The 24,098-nt window shown below is 38.8% G+C and overlaps 1 protein-coding gene across 3 annotated transcripts; it reads right to left on the bottom strand.

Moving 5' to 3' along the window:
* Positions 1 to 469: 469 nt before the first annotated feature.
* LOC104016404 (Y+L amino acid transporter 2) lies at positions 470 to 23,435 on the bottom strand. 3 transcript variants are annotated; one of them, XM_087750222.1, is made up of 11 exons: positions 23,152 to 23,435; positions 22,986 to 23,074; positions 16,000 to 16,519; positions 12,810 to 12,935; positions 9,878 to 10,022; positions 8,797 to 8,920; positions 7,928 to 8,031; positions 7,525 to 7,621; positions 5,948 to 6,097; positions 3,895 to 4,078; positions 470 to 3,162 (listed from the first exon to the last, which is right to left on the bottom strand). In XM_087750222.1, exons 3-11 carry the CDS (start codon positions 16,499 to 16,501, stop codon positions 3,071 to 3,073), a joined length of 1,524 nt encoding a protein of 507 aa, XP_087606348.1. In that variant the 5' UTR covers positions 16,502 to 16,519; positions 22,986 to 23,074; positions 23,152 to 23,435; the 3' UTR covers positions 470 to 3,070. The 3 variants fall into 3 exon arrangements, with proteins under 3 accessions (XP_087606348.1, XP_087606353.1, XP_009467554.2); XM_087750227.1 differs by lacking the exon at positions 22,986 to 23,074 and having other exon boundaries at positions 23,152 to 23,385; XM_009469279.2 differs by lacking the exon at positions 23,152 to 23,435 and having other exon boundaries at positions 22,986 to 23,126.
* Between the last annotated feature and the right edge of the window lie 663 nt (positions 23,436 to 24,098).

Raw genomic sequence — 24,098 nt, forward strand, 5'->3', positions numbered from 1 at the left:
AGAAAGAGTTGCTCAGCTGCAGTGAGAAAGAGTCCCACCTGGAGTAACCAGAAATTTTTCCTTCCATAAGTGCTTATTTTGTTTTGTTATAGAAAACACAAATAAGAGAGTCTCATTGCTCTTCTAAGAAACCAACTTGTGGGATGTAAGGCAAGGCAAATTTGTGGAATCATAGAATCGTAGAATTGTTTAGGTTGGAAAAGACCTTTAAGATCATCAAGTCCAACCATTAACCTAGCACTGCCAAGTCCACCACTAAACCATGTCCTCAAGCACCACATCGACACGTCTTTCAAATACCTCCAGGGATGGAGACTCAACCACTTCCCTGGGCAGCCTGTTCCAGTGCCTGACAACCCTTTCGGAGAAGAAATCTTTCCTAATATCCAATCTAAACCTCTCCTGGCACAACTTGAGGCCAATTTCATTCACAATACTATTTTTAATCTTTAAAACCAAACAACTACAGTATTTGCCAAGGATCATATGTTTATTTAAATACTTCAGCATGTATGACTTGCTTTAGATATTTGACAATAACTTACATGTGTTATTTGTAAGGAGTGAAAAATCAACACATTAACATTTCTGAGATTCCGATGTCCGTAGAGAATTTCAGTAACATTATTCACACTTATAACCTTGCATTTGACTAGTACTTTCCTTCTGTCCAGAAAGAAAGAAAATGAATGCTTGTGCGTCATGCCCAGAAAGTTAACGGATTCATGTAAAAACAGATTTTGGCAAAAAACAGACAAAGAAAGAAGTTTCTCAGCTCAGAATTCTCTATGGAAATGGTCTTAGTCTGTAGCCCTTGTTACACTACCTGTAGTGCCTGCTATCTGTTACCGCCCGAGAGGTCACATCAGGTGTCTCAAATCACTTAGGAACTTTGGTTCTGCAAGGAAAAACTTCAGAGGACGGTACAGTCCTGTCTTGGTGTGATACATAGCTCAGCACCAAGCATGACTTTGAACTCTTGGAGACAAAGACTGTCACGTTTAGTGCAGTACCAACTTGTAGGGTTTGTACTCTCTTTGTGCCCTGATACAGTCTGGGACCATGGCTCTGTTGTTAACCAGTGCTTTGTAAGAGATGGGGCAAAACCACAGTATTTCCGTACAATTGTAGAACAGGATCAAAATGGTGCTATACTGTAACAGAGGCATGTGTTGTGTGTGTGAAGAGTACACGGGCATGTTCTGAGCTGGGCAAACTAAGCTAGACCCTGGGTCTTCTTTCCTCTTCATGTTTTATGATTGTGATACTTAAGTGATTTTAGTGCTTGAAAGCTGTGGCTTCCAAAAAGCAAAACATGCATCTGTAATATCTTCATGTTTACCTTAATTTAGTGCATTTTTATTGTTCATACCTTATATCAAAAGAAAACCCCACTGAAAGGAAACTGCCACAGCAGAGGGCATTGAAATGCAAATAGAAGGTTTCACAGGAGCCCTGTCAGCAAACACTGTGTTGGAGATGCACAAAATTACAATCCTGCAAATGACCTTACAATGTGGAGAGGGAATGAAGAGAGGTTTAAGTAGCAACAATTGCCTTCTTCCCTATTCCATTGCTCTTTCTCTGGGCAGACATCAGTAAAAGATAATAATGCTAGAAGCTACAGGGACTTGTATAAGATTAAATTACCTTAATTGGGGTTAATTGAATAGGAATGATGAAACTCAAATTAGAAACAATGTATGTTATATTCAAATATAATTACAGAAAGGAAGTACAACTTGCCAACAAGGATAACAAACAGTACTACATATCAACAAAGCATATTAGAGCTGGAGCAGCTGTTTTTATGGTCTAGGTTACAAGGCTGGTGGCTTTTTTTTAATGACAGTTATTGTCTCTTCCATTTCAGGAGACTAAAAATTAGGACTAGTTGCACATTCCGATGTGCCACACTGAAAAACTTAATGTTTAAGAGAGCGATCCTCGTTCTTAACTGCCCTTTGCTTTCATAGCACCCACTGGTGAGTGCAGTTGTCCAGTGGATGCGCCTGTGCTAGATATTGTGCAACAGGCACCACCTACGTGATGTGAAGACCTGGCAGCTGGTGCTGGAGGCTCTCTGCATGCTCAGTGGGAGACCTGCAGGTTACCTTGCCAGCAGGAACTGGTGAAGCATGAAGGGCTGGGCAGGGGCTCAAGGGATTTTGTAAACGTCAATAGTTTTTACTTTCTCCTTGTGAATTCCTTAAATAAGTTCCACTGTGGAAAAAATTAGTATGATCCATGGGGTCCCACCTTTGATACTTCTAGGCAAGGAATGGACACTAGGAAAAGGTGAGGTGTTTTCCCTGATTATACTCTAGCTGGAACATGACTCAGTCCCTTACAGTGCTCCACAGCAGGCTGTTCTGCTGGAAAGCAAAAGTACTTCAATTACAATGGTATAATTTGTTCATTGAAAATACCTCTTCTGCAAAAGGGTAATGAATGTGGGATATCGTCAAATGAGAATTTCTAACAGAATTTAAATGACTGAAAACTTTGGTTTTCTCTTTTTGGAACAATATGTATACCGGGAATTATGCATTAGAATAGTTTACCACTAATACTACATTGACTCAAAGCATGTCTACCAGTTTGAATTATATACTTTTTACTTTGGCTAAGAATTTAGTTATATTTTTAGAAGTCCACTGTGGCTTCTACTTCACAGCTCAGCTTTTGAATCTTGCAAATATCTGGTCTGTCTTTTGTTAGATTTATCAATTTATTTCTTAGGATTGTGACTAGACCTAATACTTTTTATTACAATTTTGCAATTAATCTAATATTTAGCACTTATCTGCTAATAAATGTTTGTTCATACAGTGCTTTATAGTTTCAAAGTGTTACATGATAACTCACTATTAACAAATAGTTCTAAAAAAAAAAATACTCTAAACCAGAGTGGTTTATAAAGCAAGCACAAATTAACAGACATCAAACTAATGCATACTACAGTGGTTAGTGCTTTAGTATAACTGAACACATGGGGAGAACTTCAGATGATGATAATTGCTCCAGATATAGAAAATGTCAAGGTGCAACTCTCAATGTCAAGGCAACTCTATTTATTCTTAGCTGCTGTAGGTTCCATGTCTATGTCCAGGTCCGACAGAGCACAGTAGAAGAGCATCTGAACATATTTTGTTGTTGTAGCTGTAATACATAGCAAAAACGTGTGAGACAAAGTTACTATATATCTTAGACAAATATATGGATTTTGAGGATTTGAAAGCACTACACAGATATTAGGAAAATCTTAAAACACCTTAATCAATTAGATTAAACACGTTAGAAATAGCTAAAGGCAAAAGGAGGTCAATAATTAAACAGAAAGTCTCATTTAATCAAACTTTCATCAACATTTTCATTGAATTGTCAGATTGATAGCTGAGTTCAAACTGAATAAAAATATTTAAGTTTTACTTTTCAAGATTGTCTGAATTTGAGGAGTGGAAACTATCCTTCAGGCCAATAATTCATTATTTCATAATTTACAAAAATTCATGGACTTCTCTGACTGAGATGTTCCACTCCTTGGGTGGAAAGTGAAGCAATGGTGTCCCAGTATTTCTGCCTTCCAGGGTATCAAACTGCATACATTTAGTCTTCATAATCCTACATGGCTTTCATTGAGCGAACATCTTGAAACGGCTCAACACCACAAATATTAGATGACCATATATATCCACATATTGGACTGGTTTGTACAGGTATGCATGGTTTTGTTTTCAGGACCGTGTGATGAAGCAAATGATCTCAGACATGCCATATACAGCATAGTAAAACTTCATAAGGAAAAAGGATTCTAGGAAAAATTATGCTTTCTGTTCCGACCAAGCATTCAAGATTTTGGCACATGGACTAGGACAAGATGATGTTGCTTACCAGAGAGCCACTGTAGACATTTAGGTCGTTTTTCAATTGGCAGATAGACTCCCAAATAATATGCAGGAATGCCTGAGAGGGCAATACCAACACCAATAAGGGAATTGATTGTGTCGCTGTAGAGAGGAACTATGACCAGGAAAAGGGAACATAAACAGTATACTATAGGGAAGAAGAGGTTAAGCTGTGGAGACAAAAAAGAAAATTCCAACATTTATTAAAAGATGCAGTAAATATTCTATTGTCAGGCTTTGCAGATTAAAATTAGACAAGTCAATAATAAAAATATAACTATTGACTATATGACTACTATGTACTGAATCTTTTGACTACCTACACTCAGTACAATTTGCCAGCTTCTGTGTATGCTGCTGAGAGCCTCTTATCTGGTACACACCTGAATAGCTGACCATTTTGTTGTTTCCAGGCCTTCACAAGCTCAGTTCATTTCCACATTAGTAAGAGGTCAATCTTTGAAAGAAATACTTTAAAACTGAGCAGCAATGGCTAGTTTTCCCTCTAACTTCAATTGCAAATTTTTAATTGTAAGTTTGATTGGGAGCTAACTCCGCTAGACTTTCAGTTACCGTGTTGATGCTACAGAACTAACGGACTGATGTACAACCATTTTGCCTGGGCACTTAACAAATATCATACCACAAATAAGGAAAGTTGCAATAGCCTCTTTATGGATTTATTTTTCACTAAAATGTTTTTCACTGGTGGTAGTAATGAGCCTTTGCAAGAGTCCAGGAGATGACATTTGAATACTAGCTGAAACTCCTGAGAGTTTATTGGTATAAATATTTCTTTTTCCTTATAAAAGTTAAAAATGTAAGTTGATGAAAACCAACTGCTACGTTTCAGAAAAGAAAAAAGTGCATGTGGAGTTGTGACATTGACTAAACTGGCAAATGCTGATAGGAATTAAACAATCATTATCTATAATCTGACTGTAATCCTTGCTTTAGTAGAGTCAATAGCAAAACTGCCAATAAGGCAAGATTTAATCTTCCACATATTTTGGGGGAGAGTTTGGAAATGAAGTGTGAATATGCTTCAGGAAAAATTGATCTGCTCTGGAAGACTGGAAGGTTTTCTAGCAGTAGGTGCTTAGGGTATTTTACTCCTTTGTTTGAACCATGTTTTTCATAATCAGGATGTTACCTTAAATGGGAAAAAAAAATGTGCTGGTAAAAATGGTGCAGGAGGTTAGGAGGGTGAGTGACAAGGAAGAAATATTTAGATAGTGTTAATTTGGATTTCTCATAATTTTTACTGCATCACTGCAGAGCTGCAATGCAGGTCATGGAGCCAACAGAGCGCAGGGAAACGTGAGCCAGCACGTGGTTTTGTGTGCCTGGGTGAAGCTGTGGGTTTCCATCCCTGCTTCCTGGACAATCACTGGATTAAAACTAGAAACAAATTTTAGGCCTGCTTTGTTTCTGTACAGTCTCCCTCTCCTAACTGATAGCCAGATGCTCTTCTGCAATCAATCATTAAACTTGCATTTCAGTGTCTCTGACCACTATGTAGCAGGAGGAAACACTCAAAATATATTTGATTATTTAAGCTTTTGGTCTTCTGCATGAGCAGAATTTTGGGCATTTTTGGGCTTTGGAAGGATTTTGCTAAATTTAAGTCATGTAACTTTGATCAGAGCGTTAACCTCTGTGGAGCTCCCATCACTAGCTCTACTGAGGTCCACTGTGAACAATATAAAAGGGGGTTGTTCCAGGATGGGCTAAGAACCCCAAGCATTTATTTATTCCTTATTTATTTTGAAATAAAGATAATTATAAAAGTTGAATGAAAGGAAAAAGAAATGGTAAATATCATTTCAACCTCACAGCAAAAGTACCAGAACAGATGTTCTTGTGGAAACTTGAATGAGTTTTGCTCCTTCATTTCTTATCTTGTATGTTGAAAGGATTTCTATGGCTGATAAATAGTGTATAACATAACTGCTAATGTTATGGTTATGGTATTAAGGATTACATAAACACGTGCAGTAGGTGGCTTTTAGGGCTTGTTTCCTCTCTTGTTTACTTACTTTAATAGGTCGCGGTCTATGTGGCTGAGTATATCTCAAATATATCAGTCCTGCAATAGACAGACCCACAAAGAGCCAGTAGTTGAAGCAGTAGTAATTAATGAGAAGGAAAACATCTTCCACAAGGAGATAAAGCAAAGTCATTAAGCCCTAGAGGTAATAAAAACAAAGCGTTTTTAATGTGAAAATAAAGACATGTCTTATAAAATAAAGAGCTACTAAAGTTATAAAACGCTCGTTTCCAACATATTTGTCTGTAGTTAGGAGATCAGGTCCTTGCAAGAAGAATGTGCTTAAAACTCTGAGAAATCTGCAAATATGCTGTGTGAAACATGCTGGTATCTCTTCCTTAAACATAGCAGTGAGACAACCACATTTGGCTGAAGAGGTGATGTGAAGTTTTGTTTCAGCAGCAGCAGGAACCCCTCCTAAGAAGGCCAGATGAGGAGCCCCAGACTCTGCTGCGCTATGGAGAAGGCTGCTAAGAAACTTTCTGTAGGCAGCGGCTTACTTTACTGTTCTCGTTGGCTTCAGTTGGAAAGCATACTTCTCATTTAGTTTCACTGTTGGAGGGTCTCACAGTCCACTCATACATTGAGACCATTAGAGTGAATTCTGTGGTATGCAGGTATGCTATACTGCCTGCATAGAAAGACCTAAAATACCAGGAGTTTAATGTCTGTTTTAGCAGATGAGCAAAAAAAAATTCCACTGTGAAAAACGTGAATGGTGGTGTGTTAAGGGAGTATAGCTCATCTCACTGGTGCAAACAGAATCCCTCTGAGAAGAGTATTCATAATGAGATTATAAATTTTAGTAAATTATTTGATGTCAGACAGGACCGGTATGATAATCTGTTCATAAACCTTGTGTAACACAGGGCAATGGAAGACACCAAATAAAATACATGTTCAAATGAACAGCAGTGAAATGCTTTTGAATAATTCCACCTTCTCTGTTTGTGCATATCCTCCCCCTTATTTTAATCTGTTAGATTTATGGATTATTTATTAAAATAATTTGTGCTGATTCTATAGCTTATGGTTCCTCAATTTTGTGTCACAAGATTTATTTGTATAGTGACAGCAGGAAAAAGTCAATATGGCTATAGGCATAAACTGGTAGGAATTCAGTTTTAGGTGCTTTGTCATTCCTGTTACAACTGGAGTCCTAGAAAATCAGCCTACGGCAGGGTCTGAGAGATGTTCCTGCCATATTCTTCTCCAGTGACACTCTGAAAACTCACCTGAAGACTTAACTCCTATCTATACTGTTACATATTTAGCCATTCTCTGTTTTCTAAGTAATGCTATTGTACCTACTCTTCACTAATCTTGTTCGGAGAGCATATGAATGTGAATCAAACCATTCTCTTTCCACTGAAAAAAAAAAAACCCAGCACCCATAAATAACACCACCACCAGCACCCTCAATGGGTTTTAGAAATTGTGGGCATTTGAGGAAGATGTCTCCAGTGCAGGAGAAGCTTGGGAGAAACACCAGAGGTGAGGTGTTATACTCCCCAGGTCCAAAACACTGGCTGCCCAGGGCAGGCACGGGGACGGGCTGTCACTTACATTGAAGAGGAGAGCAGGGACTGGTGTGTAGCACTTTATATGAATCAAGCTCAGACTGTCAGGGAGGTGTCCTTCCCTGGCTCCAACATAAAAAAGCCTGAAAAAAACAAAAAAGAAAACTCAATGAGACAGTGAGCCAAGGAACAGCTTGTTGCTTTCTGACAAAGGCAGCATTAATTCCTTTATTACTCTATTGTAAATGCTGCTCTCTTCTCAAGTGGCTTTAGTTTATCAGTTGGTGTTGATCATGAGAAGACACGTCAGATAGTAACAATCCTTCCATCATAAATGAACAACTTGGCAAAAATTAACTATGTCACTTTTATAATACAGTAGTAAAGAATGCATATTTATAACAAATGATTCCTTTTCAATTATTTAGAATAAATCTTATATTTTATACCTAGACGCTGCAATTATTGATGAGTTTAAGCCACTATAGCAAGACATGGCCACTGCTATAGGAATTATCCACTTAGCATAACTAAGGGTTTCACCGCCAAACGTCTGTAACAGAAAAAGAAAATAATAGTGAGGCCCATTACATTAAGCATATGGACAATCCTGAGAACCTCTCATGAAAACACACCAGCCCAAATATAGTGTCATAGCCCATGCTTTCTTATGACATCCGATAATGGCTTGGGAAATTAGAATTTGGAAAAACTGATCCGTATCAAAACAAAAATCACAGATACATTAAAAAAAGCTTTAAAAACAAATTTCTAAGCCTAGATCAAGTCAATGAGATAATAGAAGAGGATGTATTGGCTTTAATGTATTCTGACAAATCCTGACTGTAGTAATCCATGAGTTATAATTGTACTTTCATATAAAATATTGATAAGGTTTTAAAAAGCATCTCACTGCACATTTTTGTGTTGAAAATATTGCTGTGATCCTGCAGCATTAAACATCACACACTGTACATTAGAATGACAGCAAAATCCCCTGGTTCTTAAACCACCCAGACTTTCCATAGCTCTTTCTCTGCCTGGCCCTGGCAAAAGCACCTTCTACAATGAAGTAGTGTTAGGAGCAGGATTTACAGAGTATATAAGAGAATTTTACAAGCACAGATTTATTGGATATATTCTTTATATGCACCTTCTAATATACTGGTACTCTTACATGAAAACAAAGTGTAAAACAAACCAACAATCTTCAGCATGGAAATATTTCAATTGTTTTGCCAAGAAGTATGCTACCTGAGATTCTTCTGCAGTGTCATCCATACAGTAACTTTTGGTTTAATTATTTTATACAACTTACCACAGCAACTGCATCACTTGTGAGGAGAGCTGACATGTCCAACACTACATAGTACGCTATATTAGTCAGCAAGTAAATACTAGTCACAATAGGCATTGAAATTGCAATAGAAAGAGGTAGATTCCTGCAAAAGGAAAATGGCAAAATTATTTCATGTTCTTTGAATAATGAATATTTAAATAGAAGATTGTTCCCAAATTCAAATATTTGTGAACGGATATCTCCATCACTTTTTGTAATCCATCATTTTGTAACCATGGGGTTACAAAATAACATGCAGCCATGTGTAGAACAATTCCATAAGCAGGTGGCTGCTTGTGGGTCTGTTACAAGTTTTAGAGAAAAAACGTACATTTATACCTGTCAATTTTATATACTGTCTTTTCTATGAAGCAATTTTAGAGAGCACTTAAGCAATGACATTTAAATGCACACTTAGGTGTTTTCGTGATCGTAGCATTTTTTTCCTGACTCATAACCTGTGTATGTCCCAAAACAAGGTAGACTCAGACTGAGTAGGTGAGGCACACCACTCCCACAGGGTGGATGTCCCTACAGAGGGGAGGAGATGATATTTCCACTGCTACTGTGCGCTTCTTTATTTTTTACTTAACCTTTCATGTTTAGTAAAGTTAAACATTTTTCCCATAAACAGTAGTGCTGAAGATCACATGATAAAAAAGTCATAAACCTGAAATAGTCTTACTCTACTGGTGGAAAATAAAATAACTGTTCTATCATCTGACTGAAAAGGAACAGGGAATTTTAGAGAGCTAGATGGACCTACGCTTTTCCCTGCATTCAGCAAGGATTTGTTCTCCTCCTTTATAAATTCTGGCCTAAAGCAGAAGGTTTAAAATACATATATGCAGACAAGTGATTTATTAGTGTGATACAATTGGTGAGAGAGGACAATAATCCGGAAGAGTTTGTATACTTACTACTTCTCTGGAAAAGAAGGTTTTTGCAGAAAAAATAGTTTCACTAATTTCCAATCAAAAACAAATACAGAGCAGCTTGTCCTGCCATCACCTGTCTTACAAGGACACTTCAGCGATTCAAAGGAAAAACACTCGTTTACCTCTCGGGGTTCTGCATTTCCTCGGTGACATAGTTGAGCGTGTCCCATCCCGAGTAGGAGAAGAGGGCAGAGTAGAGAGCCAGCGCGATCATCCCTGGGTTTGTCGCTGAGCCCTCGAACGGAGATCTCAGGTTTTCTGTTTCTCCTGTACAAATGGCAGGTACCAATTGCCTGTTACATTTCAAGGATTACAATGTAGAAGGACATTACACTAAAAGTCTCAGCTAACCAAAAGGAAAGAAAACCCCACTGCATCCAGGTTTCATTACTATTTCTAAAAGTGCACGGCTTATATTTTCACTTGACAAATAGAAAAGTTTCAGTTAGACATTCAGACAGCTACACTTGTACAGGGAGACAGCAGAAGATGTTTTCCCATGTTTGTTATTTGGATGTGACTTGTGTAATTCTACCAGAATTCAAGGCATCCTCGTCTCCTGGCATTGCCGTCTAGCCTGCCAAAGGAGTGAGCTGTACTGAGGTCATGCTATGCCCTGTCAGCCATCAGAGGCCGCTGGGAAACCCAATTTCAATTCCTGAATCTGTCTCATATTTCTTCCTCATATCTTTGCTTTCATTTTCACCAGATGAATTAGTGGCCAATGCAGGGGGAACTCCTAGAGGCATGGTTCTCAGTGGGATGCTCTGCCCCAGAAAGGTGTTCCCCAAAATTAAGAGAGGAGACTTGAAAAATCTTTCCTTTCAAAATTCTCCTCTAGTTTAGCTCAATCAGTTGAGAGATTGAAACCTGGAGAATGCTGCAAAATAGACAAAATGTTAACGAAACTGCGTGAGCCTTCACTGCAATTCTGGAAGGGGAAGAAGGGCCTTACTGAGTGTGCAGAAGGAAAGTCAACTATCTAATATAAATGGAAGTGGGTTTAAGTATTAAGGAAGACAGCAACATGCTGAAACCTCTATTAGGGAAGAAAGAAAGGTCTTTGTTATAAAATGAAAGAACTTAACTCTGTGGTTAAACTAACGAGTTTATAGATACCACAAAAGTAATTCAATCTTTGAAGAGCAGTAACTACCAGGAGACTATTTGAACGGAGGAGGGTGAAGCTACGGGATGTACACACACTTTGGGGAAGAAAATGGTTGGAAGAAAAAAAATGAAAAATCCAAAAGGACCAAGAAAAGCTTTTTTTACTAAAGACAGCTCATATTCAGAATCAGATGCATTCACAGCGTTTTAAAACAAGAGGTGTATCTGAGCACATCCGAAGGAATACAGCAGGGCTAAAATGTCATAACCATTCTTTTCGTTAAAACAGCTGCTGAGTTTAAAAGAGTGCATTGACCCATTCACAGCTTCCTCCAGAAGTCTACATCATTCCTCCTCCCAGTCCTTTCTGTATTTAAGTGCTTGGTTCTGCTTAAACAAATCAGAGATGAGACCTTTGCTACCAGTAAAAGACCTCAGCATTTTGAGTTCCTCACAATAATGTTTCCTCTCTGCCTTTACCCTTCCTGAGCCCTTGGAGCGATGCAAAGGACGCAGCATGGGTTATGTGGATGCATGAGCAGAAGGAATGGCCCCTGGGCCAAACCGCATTGTGGCAGCTGCATGCCAGTAAGCGGGCTGGGTGCTTTGAAGGAGTCAATTTGAAAGCATGGGTAAATTTGTGACTGTGGGGACAGGGCAAAGCTGCTATAGGGGTGACATCATGGGCTCACACCTTTGTAAAACTGCAGCAGCTTTATGAGGGGAACTACTACTTCATGTAACTGTGGCCCTTACGCAATGCTTTTCCTCTGCATCTTCACATTCCTGCCCTTAGGACTGGGTTTGTTTGTTCAGGTTTCTTTTGACTTGAACAAACCAGTGACAACTGACATGCACAGATAATGGCTAAACACAAAAGCTCTCTTAAAGTCTGGTGTAGCTTTACAGCATGGAGTTAGATGATCTTTAAGGTCCCTTCCAGCCCCAGCCATTCTATGATTCTATAACAGCTGATGCATTAGAACTGCAGCCAAGGAAAGGAGAAGGCCAGCAAACACAGAAAAGCAAGCATGCTCATTAGGTTTTATAAGCTAGTTTCAGCAGGAAAAAAAGACATTTCCTAAACCGAAGAGGGAAAAGCACCTTTATTTTAACTGAATAAAGATACAATGGCTGTTTAGGAATTTCATGGGGAAGGAAAATGAAGAAACCCTAGTAACTAAGCAACAGAGCTAGAGTAGGAAGAGACTTCACTGTACCAGAGACCCAAATTAGTAAAATCAAATCTATTGTCATATGCAAAGATTAGAGCTAACACCGGAATAAACTAGTCTCCAGCTTTTCAGTGTATTCAGTTCAGTCCAGTTACTGCTGTACAGGGTGGCTCATCTGTCCTGTGATGTCTTACGGTACCACAGTGATTCATAGGACCACAGTGTTACAGTCTCTTCCTTGGTTTCTAGGATCAAGCACGCCCTCTCACCAATGCAGGAAAGGACGGGTTCCTCCCTCCTCATCCTCTCCCCTCGCAGGACGCCGCGGCGGCTCTCTGCCATGGGCAGGGCAGTGAGAGCAGGGGGTGAGGAGCGATGCGAAGGGAGTGTCTGGCCATTTCTGTTGTGCTGTCCTGTCATAGGACAAGTGGCAGCGCTAGCCTTTAACAAGCATGAGTCAGAGACACTGCGGCTGACTTCAAACTAGTCAGCACTAAACTGATGTTAATTCAGCTGCTATTTGCTATTCAGCCTGAGCAACGCAGAGCTTGGTGTGTGTTGGTTTGCCACACTAAGGGTAGAAGAATAATTAAACCCCCATTGCTTAACAAGCCATAAAATTCCTCTAATCTTCCTATGGCAGACAGTTTTTTCCAGAATAAATAACACTTCATATGTAAGTCTTAAGGAGTCTGATCTTCCTGCACAGATTTTGAAACTCATATATGATTCATTTTTAAGAATTTAAGTAAATGAAAAATATTCTTACCTTTACCAATTTTATAAAGGCCCACAGATATCACCAAGATAAGAGCCATAACTTTCGCATATGTGAAAACATCTTGTACACGGGTTCCCCACTTCACATTAACACAATTAATAAATGTTAAGGAACCTGTAAAGAAAAAGAATATGCATGAGAGGAGCACTGATATTTTATATCACATAAAACACATTTCAAATACATCCTTCCAGATGCCACCCCTCTTTCAAGAAATAAAACAGAATCAAATTTCACCATTTCAGGACCACCTAGATTTATTAAAATGAATGAAATACCTGATTTAAAAGTTACACAATAGTTTTTTGGAGGATACTGTTTTCATGACAGTAGGTAAGACAAAACACATCAGATTTTTAATTTTAGGACTAACTCCTGCTCCTTTTAAATAATTAAATTTTATTAAAGCCAGCAGAGTTGCTTACATACAGAATGTGAGATTTCTCTAAATCTTTTATTTGCGCTGAAGTTTTTCGTGAAGCTCTCCCTGCTGATTTGAGCTCTAGTCTACGTACAGAGTAAGGACAGCTTCTGCACCAAAAAGTTTGGATGCGGTGAATCGAGCCAGGCCGGCATGCTCTTCCTCTGTGCCCATGGCTTAGTAGCTGCACCATTCATGCTTTGACCCCAAGTCTGAAGATTACAGAAGTACTTACAGAGTTCTCTCAAGCCTCAATTTTGACAGAATCTAATAGAAATAACAAAGTAGTGTGGTTGCAGAGAGTGGGTGGGATCAATTAATTCTCCCTTTCTCCTTCTACCGTATTCTTTGCATTCAGTTTTGTTGCAGAAGTTAGACCCCGATGAGTGGATAAAGTGCTGTGACTAGCGCTGCTGCTTGGGCAGTGGCAGGTCCAGCCAGGGGCTGAGCTGTGTGCCCACCTCCTCTCGCTCTAGAACACACACACACAGCACCACAGGTGACTTATCTCTCTTGCAACTCCATAATTCAAAACAGAGGTAGACGAGGAAAGGAAAGGGTATGCATTGGTACCAGGTACAAAGCCCAGCTGCTGGAGAAGACAGCAGGCCAAATGTGGCACGGGTGGTCCAGACCGGTCTCGAGCATGGATCAGAATAGGCTATTTCTTCTCTAGCAGTCTTGTTGGTCTTTCTTTCTGTTTCTTTGACCTGCCTATAATCTACACTTCAGTTTTGAAAGGAAGAAAAAGGGTTTTCTAATGCTTAAAATGAAAACTATTTAGAAACCTTTCTATATAGTAAGGAAATTAGCATCCAACCACAGATGCTCCCAGAATTTCTTGCCTTCATTATTACAAGCAACTCTGTATATTTGACAGTGTCCTGTCAGCTGTCAAGGTAATAATAGACCTATTTCCAGAAACAGGACCTGATTTGCCCCCAATATTTCCTATTAATATACCAATGTTGTGCAATGGGGACAGAACTTTGTTTTTATTCTGGTATTAAAAAAAAACCCAAAAGGTTATATAACGATTGTTCGTGCCTAGTGTCAGGTTTGAATATAATTTTAAACCTGTCTGTAAATAATAACTTCTGTAAACCTTGCTCTAGTAAATGTGGCATATACATAGAAATAAGATTTTATGCTCTATAGTTCAAAAAATCTCCTTAGTAGAACTTAACCATATACCTCTTTCTTAAAAGTACAGCAGTATATATCAGTAGCTGTTAGAATTATAGGTCTATGTCTTGAAAATTATAAAGTAAGTGTTGACTGAAGTTTTTAATACTGAACATTTAGGAGTCATTTGTGATGCTATAAAGTGCTATTTGAAACACTGCAAAGGATATGTTTACTGCATGTGCATGTAATACATAACAGGTATCACGTGCTGTAGAGTGTAATTAGATTCAAGGCAATGGGATCTTGCCATGGAATTCCCAATAAATTCTAGTAAATATATATATTTAAATGTTATCTCCACTATGCTGGTGAAGTGCCAATTAAATCCACACTCCTGAGCCTTATCAAAATTGTAAGCTAGGAATAAATTTGCTATCTGACACTGCTAAATTGTGTATCACAGTTAATATAATACACTGTAATTTTCCCTGCAATCTGGGCTGTTACTCAAAATGCTAAGCCTAGTCAGTGGCGAGGCAACTAATTTGCTGTATGAGAAAGCAGTAGCTGCCAGCCACACCTGGGGCATCAGCTCAGAAATCAGAGGTGCTAGAGCATACAGCTGATTCACATGAAGACCTCAGCAAGAATAACTAAGAAAATGAAGACTTAAAGAAACATCAGCATTTGAAGACTGCTTCTCTTAAGTGTTAGGATTTCATGAGGTGCACCTAGAACACCAGAAAAGAAATTTTTGATCTAATAAATAACTGCTTTCCTATGCAAGTGGAGAATTTCAGCTGACAAAGTCTTTTGGAATAGGGTTAGTTGCCTTTTAGACTGCTGAGTAGTCATGATGGTCTCAAGTTCTACCATGGAGCCTTTTCCAGAAGTGAACTTCCTCTGAACCACAGTGGCAAGAGTCAGGGCTACAGAGAAAGCATCTTCTCAGAATTGTCAGTATACATTATATTATCCTAAGTTGAAGTTACTTATCCTTTTGGAAGCTTTTGATGAGTTGTGCAATTTAAACCATTCTAGAAGATCCTACTATAGCACAGCCTAAAAGGAACACATACTCCACCTTGACAAATCCACGTTTTTAAGGAAAAGAATCTGAGTGCAGTTCATCTACCGGAGGATAGATTTGAAGGATGACCACGCTTATCCCTGTGGTCACCTAAGACATACAGTCACGACAAAGTCAACTCTGTGGAATGTCTGATTACACTACACAATTTTTCTAGAAACAAAACTCATATTAGGCAGAGTATTTTTAATTCCATATGAATGTTGAGATTTTTGATTTTGTGATTTGCAAGAAATAGGGGAAAGAAGACATGGACCAAATGCAGGCTGCGAATTAGGTCAATGATCCATAGAGATATATGTATCTTTAATTAGCTGTCATAGTTTCCCCCAGCCAAATTATTGTAATTCTCCTCTCTGCTCTAATAATTCTAGCCCCAAATAAAATCAATCTGAATAAAAAGATTATTAGTTCCTAAGAACATGTTTTAGAGAGGCAGTAATTATTTTCACAAAAGGTGAAGGAATAGAAATTCAGAAAAATCCTCTGGGCACCTACAATTATAGTTCTTAACTTCTAGGAATCATAACTTTACTTACAAATACAAGCAGCTGCAATCAACCTGACTGCATCATACGGCGGCTCACAATGAGGAAAAATTGGTTGAACAATATAGTTAGCAAACGTAATTGCTATCACTGCCTGTGTTGTTGGTTCGATAATTAGCAAGGAAGACCACAGTCTGATGAAGGCCACAAAGGCACCAAATGCTTCCAGGATATAGGCATAACTGGCCCCAGATTTAACGATGGATGTTCCCAATTCAGCGTAACACAAAGCTCCGAACAGCGAAAACATCCCACCAAGCGCCCAGATGACTAGAGAGAGTCCATAGGAAGCACTGTACATTAAAACACCTCTGGGTGATACGAATATCCCAGAGCCAATCATGTTCCCTACAATTAAGGAAACTCCATTTAGTAACGTGATTTCTTTTTTCATCTGCATTTTTTCACTTGTGTCTGCCATATTGTCCATTTCAGCTTTTCCATTCTTAGTTTTGGATTTTTTATTGCAGCATATTCGCCAGGGGGCTGGCATCCTCAACTATCATGTAACCTGAAAACAAGAGGAGAGAACATCTTTTTTAATGCACATGGCATCAGAGACACATATAAGATAATTAACATGCAAGGCATAAATGGTACAAAGAGCAATTATTTTGCCTGTTTTTATCTTGGAGTCCAGGAACCACATACTAGTGGTTTTCTTAACTTTCACTGTTCCGTATCTTTTTAATGGATAAATGTGAGACCACTGTCTTTGGTTATAGATTTGGAATCTTTCATGAACTCCGAGTTCACTTTTATTATTTATCTTGAACTGTAATTCTACATTATGTTATTGAAGTTATCTTAGGAAAGAAAGAGACACTGCACCCCTGGAAACATGTTCTAATACAGCTGGAGTGTCCCACACAGGTATACCTCTCCCTGAATTTTGCTCTCATTGCAGGAAGAACTTCATTATTATTTGTTTCATCAAATCACATCCATCTGAAAATTTTCTCTTGTGTTCCTCAGCAGATAAGAGAGAAAAAGATACTCAAGAACTCCAGCCTCAGGAGGTTAACATTAATGTGAGGATAAAGAAAAGAGCTTTAGCTGTTCCTAGGGATGAGATTGCTGCTGCAGTGAATAATGCAGCTTGTTTAGTTATTAACCTCACTTGACTTCTGGGTAGAAGCCACTAGCATGGATTGAGTTTTGAACACCCTGTTCCTGGAATGCTTTTGTATAAGGGAGGCCAACAAAACACGACTATAAAAGCTTCCCACTCTGGTGCTTGCAGGGCAGGATCCAAGTATGCTGGGAGCTGGGAAAAATGACGTAACTGCATAGCTGCGTGGATAAATCAGCCTTGTGCACACATCGCACCCCCTGGGGCTGAGGTCCTCATGGAAAGGGAAGAGAAATGTAACAGGTGGGACCGCAGCGACTGTCTCAATTCTTTGTTTCTGCTGACTCATAACGCTGCTTACTTAGAACAATGACTCTTTTTTGGTGCCTGTCTCAAAAGAAATTTATTTCTCTTTCCCTTCTCCCCCTCCACACACACTCTAAAACACTTCCAAAGAAAACTTCCTCAAAATCCTATTAGGTAAAGCCAAGTTCTATGAGTAGAACAAAGCTCCTCCACGCAACACTGGCCAAAAATATTTGATGACAAATATATGTTGTTAAAATGTGGCTCAATGGCCAGTTTAAAACAAACAACCTGCCCTCCCCAAAATTCCCCAAAGGTTTGTTTTCCTTTGTAAATATGTCTGTTTTAGCAGCCCTGAATAGTTTATAATTATTTGTGTTCTTTTACAGCTTTTTTGGTGCAACTCAGTTTCCTAGTTGATCAAATAACTAATGAGGCCTGATGAGGATTAAAGATTAAAAGATCTCCAACTCTCTTTAAAGATTAAATGTTTTTCTCATCCCAATGGCACTTTCTCTAACCACAAGAGCACTGTGGGAACACTGGAGTAAAGTTAAATATTAATTTTTGCCATAGGTGTTCAAGCGTGACTGCTGAGCCTCCCATCTTTTGCTGACCTCCTCTTCACACACGAGTGACTCCTCTTATTTCTCACTCTGTGCCTGTAAGAATAAAAAACGTCACCTTGGTCTGGGGGGGGGCAGGAATTTCAGGCATCCAATACACCAGTCATGTATCTTCCTTAAAATTCCTGATAAGCGTTCCGAGTTTCCTACCACTAACACAATATTTCTGATTGTGTGAAAGAAAGGAGAGGAAACAAAATCACCTCCCCCCCCCCGAAATACAAGCTAATACTTCCAGAACCTCCTGGCTCCGTTTCTGCTCTCCATGGCTATGTGAAAAGTTGGCAGAAACACCCTCCCGTGATCGCAGCTGTCCGGATAACCCATCAGGACAGCAGCATGCAAGAAATTTTGGCAGAACTCTGTATTAATACCACTGTGGCAGCAAAGCTGGTTTAAAATCACCTTGTGCTTTTTGTGCCTGATCTGGGAATTTTTTTTTAATTTTGTTTTTATTTTTAAATATGGGTCATTCAGAGCTCAGGCTCTGAGCCAAAATGCACAAATGTTTAAGTGGGTACAGCTCAAAGGGAGTGAGAATTTAAAATGCAGCTGTTCCTGAGGTGATGTTAATGTGGAGCGATGCAAGTAGTGATCAAAACCAATGGCTATCAGTTTTCCTGAAATGAAGTCCAACTGATAAATGAGATAAAGTGATTTTCCTGTAAAGTAGGATACATAATGCAATTGGTAGGTTGTCACTAGTACAGGTAACTTGCATACGTGATATCAAACCTGAACTTTGATGTCTAGTGTGAATGACCCAGTAGCTAAAGGGAATTTGAGCATTTAAACTGGCAATGCTACTTGAGTTTAGTAGAACTTTTACAATCTGTAGCTTTCATGAGAGCACAAAGGTAAAGATTAAATTATTTTCTTGAGTAATACAATGTTTTGCACATTTTTTCTGCTCTCTTGTGCTAACAAAAGATTATTTCAGATCTCTAAAAATGTGTAACCAGAGCTGCGTAGGGAAATATTTCTTTCATAAATAAGTGACTGTGGATGAAACCATTTTGAAAGAAAAACAATTAGAAGAAGAAACAGTTCAGACTTCTGTACTTTGAGAGATGTCACACTAGCAAAACTTTTAACCAGACCCTGAACCGCCTGAGAATCAAAGGATAAGAGATTCAGTTTCCATAACCAAGATGTGTAACTTCACTGTAGTTAAGTTACCCCAATTTATGTCAGCTGAAAATCTACAAAAAAGTAGCAATTTGAGAACAAAATCTTTTAAACAGCTTCTGCCTGTCCTGTCCCCCCCTGCCCTCACCCAAGCCAAAAGCAATATTACCACTAGCTTTGACAGTGCACTCATTTCATTCAGTGGGGTTACAATGTTGAAGTTGTTACTGATTTCTTTATTCAGGACTTTGTCTTCCTTTAATAAACAAGGTTTGACTGAGGCAATCCTCATGGTAGTTCTTAGCAAGGTCTTCATGCTATTAAGAAAATTAGTGGAATATAGGAAACAGTCTCCTGTACAGATCTTCCCGTATATTAGCAAAAGGAGAAGAATTTTTTGTAAAATGTGTAAAGAATTTACTGCTGTTGGTATCCAGGCAGTGATGAAAACAATTTGAAGATATGCCCAATGTCTGTTGCCATGGTCCTTTCCCTCATTTATAGCTTCTGCTATTTTGTTCCTACTGAACCTGTCCCATAGTCCTGCCTTACTGTCATCACTGTCACTTCATCCTCATCCTACCATCTCCCTTTTCTGGGACCATCACTGCTGCTTGTGCCTCGAACTGATATGTCAAAAAGCTTAAGCTAAGAAGCCTAGCTGTTCAAACATGACTCTTCTCTGTCACTTGGGCATGTCTGTAGGTCACATTTTGAGGGTGCACATAATCCAAGTGAGAGCCAGTACTAATGAAGGTCTGGGAGGGCTTGCATGCTGGGGATAACCATCAGAGCTGTAACAAGTTGACTTCTTATAGGGAGGTGGCCATTTTCAGTTGGAAAATCCTGTATTATAATAGGTAACAAATCCTTACAGTGAACCCTCTAGCAGAAAGGAATTCAGAGTGGCTTCCTGAGAATGGAAAGATTTAATTTATGCAGTAATTAAAAAAGGGAGGTTCTTTGCACTGTGGCATTCTGCTTTAGCATGGCTGAGTATTTAAAGGCTAACTCTACTGCAATAATAAAACTTTATGGCATCAAAACTATAAGTACAGGTATTTTAGTAGCTCTTGTGTCTGAAGTTTGAAGAGCAAGACATAAGATCTTCCTGACATGAAGGAAGGTCCCTGCTTTCTTGGTCCGCATGGGCTGTGACAAGCAGAAAGAGCTATCGCTCTCTGAAAAATCAGAGATTCAGACAGGCATCAACATGCCGATGTGCCTCAGAGGCTGCAGCAGGCTAAATGAAACAGCTGTAAACATTTGCCTGTGCTTTGTGTCAGCAAGTGATCTCTACTACAGAACTTCAGAACCCTGTTTTCATGCAGGTCCTGCTCTTCCTTAGGGGCTCCCTCCACAAATGGAGGAAAATTTTCCTCTCAGAGAAAAAGCCTTGAGACCACGGACAGGTATAATGGCCCTAAATCCTTTGCAATCTCATGTTTACCTCCCAGCTGTATGCACAAAGATCAACAGAAAGGAACTTGTAGACCAACACCTGAGAAATTAAGGAAAACAATAACACCATATACAGGTAATTCTCAATAGCTCATTTTTTAGTCAAGCCACTGCCAGAAGTCATGCAGAAAAGTGAAGGAAGAAGGGACAGCTTGATAGTAGTTGAAAACCAAAGTTGAAATCAAAGACAGTTCTTCCATAAATTAGTGCAGGACTGGTTTGGCAGGGCAGGATTTTCTCAGACACTTCCCATCCTTCAGGGATCTACAGCCTCATGAGTGATTGCCTCCTTCTTGAGGAGGTAATTAACCTTTGCCAAATGATTAAGCAAGGCTTGGTCAGGGGTTATGGAAGTGTGACATCTTAAGAGCTGCTCCACAGATTTCCAGAGGGACCGAGCTGCCTCTATTTGTTAGGACATTTTGAAATTCTCAGCTTTTAATTCAAGAAATACTAGTAAATAAATCAGAGGGTCTCTCTCAGAGACTAAATATCATTCCCTTCAGCAGATTCCCTTGGAAACTGAGGGCATTTAGAAAGTTATCTCCTATCAAAGATGTTGGAAGATGCTGGACATCAAATTTACTCCTTAATATTATTTCAGATAGTTTCATGGCCTTTTCTTTAGGTGATTGTTGTCTACTGCCACATAATTTCTCAGTAATGAAAGTCTGCTATGCCATCAATGAACACAGCAAAGTCAAACCAGGCAATGAAACTGATAAAACCCCAATATTTCCTAGTTTCAGTTAGAAAATGAATGACATTATGGATGACACTTAAAAACAAAGCATACTTTAATTATGTTTGTATTAGAAATCAATATATGTGTAGAAAGCCATTTTAAAAGTCATGAGCAATCTCTTATTGTCTCCAAGTACACTCTGGGTAATTTTTTCCTGCATGTAGCAGATATTGATCAAAAATAAGAAAAAAACCTCCAACCATATACATTTATATTAATAGCTATTGGAAGATGAGCCAGCAGTTTTCAACATGACAAAGAATGTCTAGATCAAACTTCAAAACACTGTCATTGAGCATGAGCATCAACAGTTCTTAAAGGGAGTATTCCTGGAAGATTAGGCTCTTGAACATTTTCCAATGTGAGAGGAGATCAAGCAAACAACACAAGATTATGCATTATGAAGGAACAGCATAAAATAAAACACGCTTAGCAATAATAATAAAAACCCAAACAACAACAACAACAACAAATCCACTTTGATATCCTCTGAAGAAAACATATCCCACTCAACAGGAAACGAGCAGATCTCCTTTTGTTTTTTAAATTTTATGTTTATAAAAATACTCAGTGAATTAATGCTTCACATGCTCCGATCACATTACTGTGGTCAGAGGCCGGCTTTCCCGTAGGAAGGACTTGCTCCACCCCCAGTACTCCATTCCCACCCCAAAGCAAATCACCGGAGATATTTGAGAGAGAAGCTACTGTCGTCCAAATCTAAGAAAGGCATTAAAAAGAGAAGGCAGCAGCTTACCAGAGGGTAGGTGATACGCTTGCTTCCTTTAGCAGAAAGACTACTGTAACTGAATAGTGACTCTCTAGCTGCTGCTCTAAATAAGCACACATCTGTTTCACCAGGACGGGTAAGTTAACACTAGTATGAATAGCCTCTTCTCTCACTCTTGGTTTAGCCTTGCCTTTAGCTGCTATTTTTATTACAGTAGCATGAATACTAAAATCAATGAGAGCTTTCAAGAAAGAAGACCCCAGACTCTCCTGGAATGTGGTTTCTCCAAACAACCTCAACTGAGGTCATTAGCAGGCAGAGGCAGGCAGCTTAAATATCAGCTGCTCTCTATTCCTTAGAAAGGTGGGACAGAAATAAGACAAAAGGAAGGTTGGGAAAAAAAAATTCAAAAAACCTTCATCCATGTGTCACTGAAACCAAGAACAACATTCTCCCAGATGTTAACGTGAAACAAATGCAGTCTAATTCCTTCCTGTTAATTTAGAAAGTCACAATGAGACTTTTTACTAACACTGTACACAAAGACGACGTTTATTCTTGTGGCATAACCTGCCAAAACAGATAGATTTTCAGAGTGGGGAGGCTATCAAAGAATGGTAGTCAACTGAAAATCATAGGTATTATTTCATTTCAAACAACCTAATGTTTTTTTTTACTTTTTTGTAATATATTTTCTTTTAAATTTAATCTACTCATTGTTAAATATTTATCAATTAACTCAGTTATTTTTCTTAACTGGAGAATTATACATCTGTGGCTTTTCTAATAATTTATGACATGATGCATGATACACAAAACAGGCTGATCTGGTGTTAAGATCTTATTTGAATTAAAAAAGCTTTAAAAAAAATCTAAGATAAAAAATAAACAAAGAAAGAAACTACTTACCCAATGTATTCAGCTTTGTCTTCTGAAACAATATGTTGCCCTGTCTGTGAAGTACTTTCAGAAAGCCAGTATGGTATACAGCTCAATATCTACCGAAACAAGTAAACATCCAGAAAATAAAGTCTTCTGGGCAGAGCAAAAAGTTAATGAATGCAAGAGCACTAACCTGGAATTTTTGTTTTCCATGAATGACAAGGCCAATAGTAAGCCAAAAATTTGTACTTGTGTCAAAGGGCATTTCTGGAAGGAGCTGATCCAGCAGGTCGAGAGTCTTAGGTCACTGGACTGAGCTGAGGCACCAGACAACAGGACTTCATCAGAATGGGCTACTAATCCACACAGGAAAGTGAAATAATTGAATTGAAACACAGATATCCCTCCAATCAGCCTCAGTAATCCAACTGGAAAACAAGTAGGAGAGTTGCATCATGTTGCATGTTCCATACTGTAACCCACAGTGACCCGAAGGAATAACAAAACCAATCCAAATCTTTCTATCATAAGTCAGTGCTCCTCCCATTTCTTCCTTTTAAAGTAACATCTTGTAAAAACATGCTTTCTGTGATAGATGAGACAGGTCTACAGCTAACGTTTACACAGAAATGGCTGTGCTCTTTTAAAACGCCATTCAAAGCAGGTATGTGACAAGTATTTTGAATAAGCAGCCTCCAAGTTACTTTATTTTTATCTATGAAGGACAGTTATTTATCCCTGAGAGCTAAGTCTGCTGGAAAAGATTGCACAATTCCCGCTGCCTGCAAGTCTGTGGTTACGTACACTATAATATATCAAGCAACATTTTGGCAATGAAATTGTTTTGCAGGGATGTTGTCCTCTGCTGGAAGAGAAGAGAGGCTGAGCGCCACATTCTTTAATGAGGGCCTCTGTCATCTTAAAATCTTTTTCTTCTGTCAGGGCAGTGTCAAAAAAACTATAGCCTAAAAACCAGAATGCATATTTTCAAGAATACATAATTACTTTCACTCTGAAATTTGAACTTCAGTTTGTCCTGTTTCTGATTTGGGACACCAAACTGGTTTTTGATTGCGTGCTATGCTGAGGGACTCTGTCGTCAGACATTTGCCCCCTCTTAGAGCTGGAGAGCACCTCTAT

The sequence above is a fragment of the Nipponia nippon genome, unplaced genomic scaffold (genome assembly GCF_047370975.1).
Source record: "Nipponia nippon isolate SJK-2023a ecotype South Korea unplaced genomic scaffold, ASM4737097v1 scaffold_1, whole genome shotgun sequence".
Lineage (NCBI taxonomy): Eukaryota > Metazoa > Chordata > Aves > Pelecaniformes > Threskiornithidae > Nipponia > Nipponia nippon.

Coding starts and splice junctions, on each gene's coding strand:
- LOC104016404 (XM_087750222.1), bottom strand. CDS start 16,501: ATGCCAGCCCCCTGGCGAATATGCTGCAATAAAAAATCCAAAACTAAG. Junction 12,936..15,999: donor GATTGCAGCTGCTTGTATTT/GTAAGTAAAGTT, acceptor TTTTCTTTACAG/GTTCCTTAACATTTATTAAT. Junction 8,032..8,796: donor CAAGTGATGCAGTTGCTGTG/GTAAGTTGTATA, acceptor TTTCTGTTACAG/ACGTTTGGCGGTGAAACCCT.